Raw genomic sequence first — 2,500 nt, 5'->3', positions numbered from 1 at the left:
AAGTTAATGTTGATATTTACCTCAGAAGGCTGCAAATAGAAAAGAGGCATTCAATTTTTATTTAAATTGTATTTGATATGCTATTGATATTTTTTAATTATTATTATTATTATTTGAAACTCGATTTTGCATGTCACTATAAAGTTATATAAGCCTTGCTTGTTCAATATTCAATGCAAAACTTGTTTGGGTCCCTATTAAAAGGTTAATTTGTTCAAACTTTGCCCGCGGCTTTGTTCAGTTTTAAATTTTGGCCCACTCTGTATTTGAGTTTGACACCCCTGCTTTAAAGGGAACACTGCATTAAAAGGAGAGGTCGTGACATTCTCAAGACAACCCAAATTTGGATAAGCTTATCTGTTTATGATATGAATCGCAAATTAGAAAATAAAATGTATCGTTTAAGGCTGCTTTACCACAAATACAAATGAAACTCTCTAACTCCAGAAAAGTAACGGTATATTGGTTGTATGAAAGTCATTCATATGTCACATTTTGGTCATTATTTGCAGTCTTTTGGTATTTTAGACCAGGTAAACTCCATTTTAATGTTAACTATATCAATCATTGATCCTAAATTGACAGTGTGAGTGCAAAGGTATTAGACACTCCTTTTACTTTTATCTAAACAACTTCTTCTCAGTGGCGACTGACAGCACACAACTGGTGTGGTAGAGGACTGAGGGTAAAGCCCACCGCTGGTGTCAAATCCAGCTGTTCCTCCGACATCCCGGGTGCAGGGGTGAATCGAAAGCGCTGCAGGATGTGTGTGAAGAAGAGGAAGAGCTCCATCCGGGCCAGACCTTCCCCAAGACAAACCCTGCGGCCTGCAAAGGGAATGTACTGTATGTGAATCTAAAAGAAAATAACTTAAAAAAAGAAAGAGATGTAATACCTGCAGAGAAGGGCAAGAAAGCATCCCTCCTGATGAATTTACCCTCCTCGTCCAGGAAGTGGGAAGGGTTGAAGGTGTTTGGTGTCTCCCACTCACTCTCATCATAGAGGACAGATGTCAGCAGAGGGAGCACAGTGGTCCCCTTGGTGCACCAAGTGACAAAAAAACGTTATGTTTTGATTTGATTGCGATCCTTTATTTACGGCAAAGCAGCTGACCTTTTCAATGAAGTATCCCTGGAAGGTGACGTCTCTGCTGGTGCTGTGAGTGACGGACATGGGGACAATGTTGGCGAACCTCTGCGTCTCGTGGATGACAGCATCGATGTAAGGCAGGTTCCTCCTGTCCTCCATTTTGATCTGACGGTCTCCAACCACTCTACTAAGCTCCCCCTGGACCCGATCTGCAGGAAATAGACCACTGAGACTAATGCCACTCTACCACTACTCTCTCATGCAATATTATTATGACTTGCACCTTGTATTTGAGGGTACTTGGCCATTAAAAGTAGACTCCAGCGAAGAGTGTTTGATGTTGTGTCCGTTCCAGCTCCAAACAAATCCATCAAGCTGCTGACCAGGTTTTCATCATGGTAGTGCACCCTCTGAGCATCAGACTCCTAACAACAGAAAACATATTTTTTATGCACATGGTTGCATTAAGGAGAATGTAAACACATTGATGTCTTACCTCCAGACTCAGCTTACGTGTGCAGAAAGCATCGACAAAGCACCGACATATGTCAGGATTAAAAGTCTCCCTTAGTTTGTTTACTAATTGCAATAAATGCTGCTTGTAGTCCTCAGTACTCCTCATTAAATCCCTCCAGTTTTTAAGCCAAGGACCCAGCATTGGAAACGTATTGTAGATCTGTCATGGATAAAAATAGACATTGATATTTTTGGTGAGCAAAACAAATACCGTAATTTCCGGACTATAAGCCGCTACTTTTTCCCCTCGTTCTGGTCCCTGCGGCTTATACAAGGGTGCGGCTTATTTACGGCCTGTTCTTCTCCGACACCGACGAAGAGGATTTCGGTGGTTTTAGTACGCAGGAGGAAGACGATGACACAATGATTAAAGACTGACTTTTCATATACCGGTAGGCTGGTTATTTTGATAACGTACAGGTGAGCACTTTGTATTACTTTGCACCGTTGTATTATTTGTACTCTGCACGAATGCTGTTCGCCATGTCAAAGATGTGAAAGTTTGATTGAATGATTGAAAGATTTATTGTTAATAAATGGGACGCTTTGCGTTCCCAAACAGTCATCTCTGTCCCGACAATCCCCTCCGTGGTAGCAGGAACCCCTATATACTACGGTAATTACACATCAAAACCCTGCGGCTTATAGTCGGGTGCGGCTTATATATGGAGCAATCTGTATGTTCCCCTAAATTTAGCTGGTGCGGCTTATAGTCAGGTGCGGCTTATAGTCCGGAAATTACGGTATAACTTTTTAAATAACAATAATGCTTAATTAGTGGCTATATACTGACAGAGGGGATTTCAAAATAAAAGTGCTGTTTTTTGTTACAAATCTAAACAGTATACTGTATATATATATATATACATATACATATATATACACATACATACAT

General features: G+C 40.6%; 1 protein-coding gene across 1 annotated transcript in view; it reads right to left on the bottom strand.

Annotated features, from left to right (window-relative positions):
* Positions 1 to 442: 442 nt before the first annotated feature.
* LOC133642802 (cytochrome P450 2K1-like) overlaps positions 443 to 2,500 on the bottom strand; it is a 12,750-nt gene continuing 10,692 nt past the window's right edge. Inside the window, exons 5-9 of the mRNA XM_062037192.1 lie at positions 1,586 to 1,765; positions 1,373 to 1,514; positions 1,114 to 1,298; positions 896 to 1,037; positions 443 to 827 (exon numbers count right to left, since the gene is read on the bottom strand). Of these exons, the coding sequence (XP_061893176.1) occupies positions 640 to 827; positions 896 to 1,037; positions 1,114 to 1,298; positions 1,373 to 1,514; positions 1,586 to 1,765 (837 nt within the window). The 3' untranslated portion in view covers positions 443 to 639. The remainder of the gene's footprint in view (positions 828 to 895; positions 1,038 to 1,113; positions 1,299 to 1,372; positions 1,515 to 1,585; positions 1,766 to 2,500) is intronic.

The sequence above is a fragment of the Entelurus aequoreus genome, linkage group LG25 (assembly GCF_033978785.1).
Source record: "Entelurus aequoreus isolate RoL-2023_Sb linkage group LG25, RoL_Eaeq_v1.1, whole genome shotgun sequence".
NCBI classification, from domain to species: domain Eukaryota; kingdom Metazoa; phylum Chordata; class Actinopteri; order Syngnathiformes; family Syngnathidae; genus Entelurus; species Entelurus aequoreus.
The sequence above is the reverse complement of the archived record's forward strand: the minus strand, read 5'-3'. Positions and strand labels throughout refer to the sequence as shown.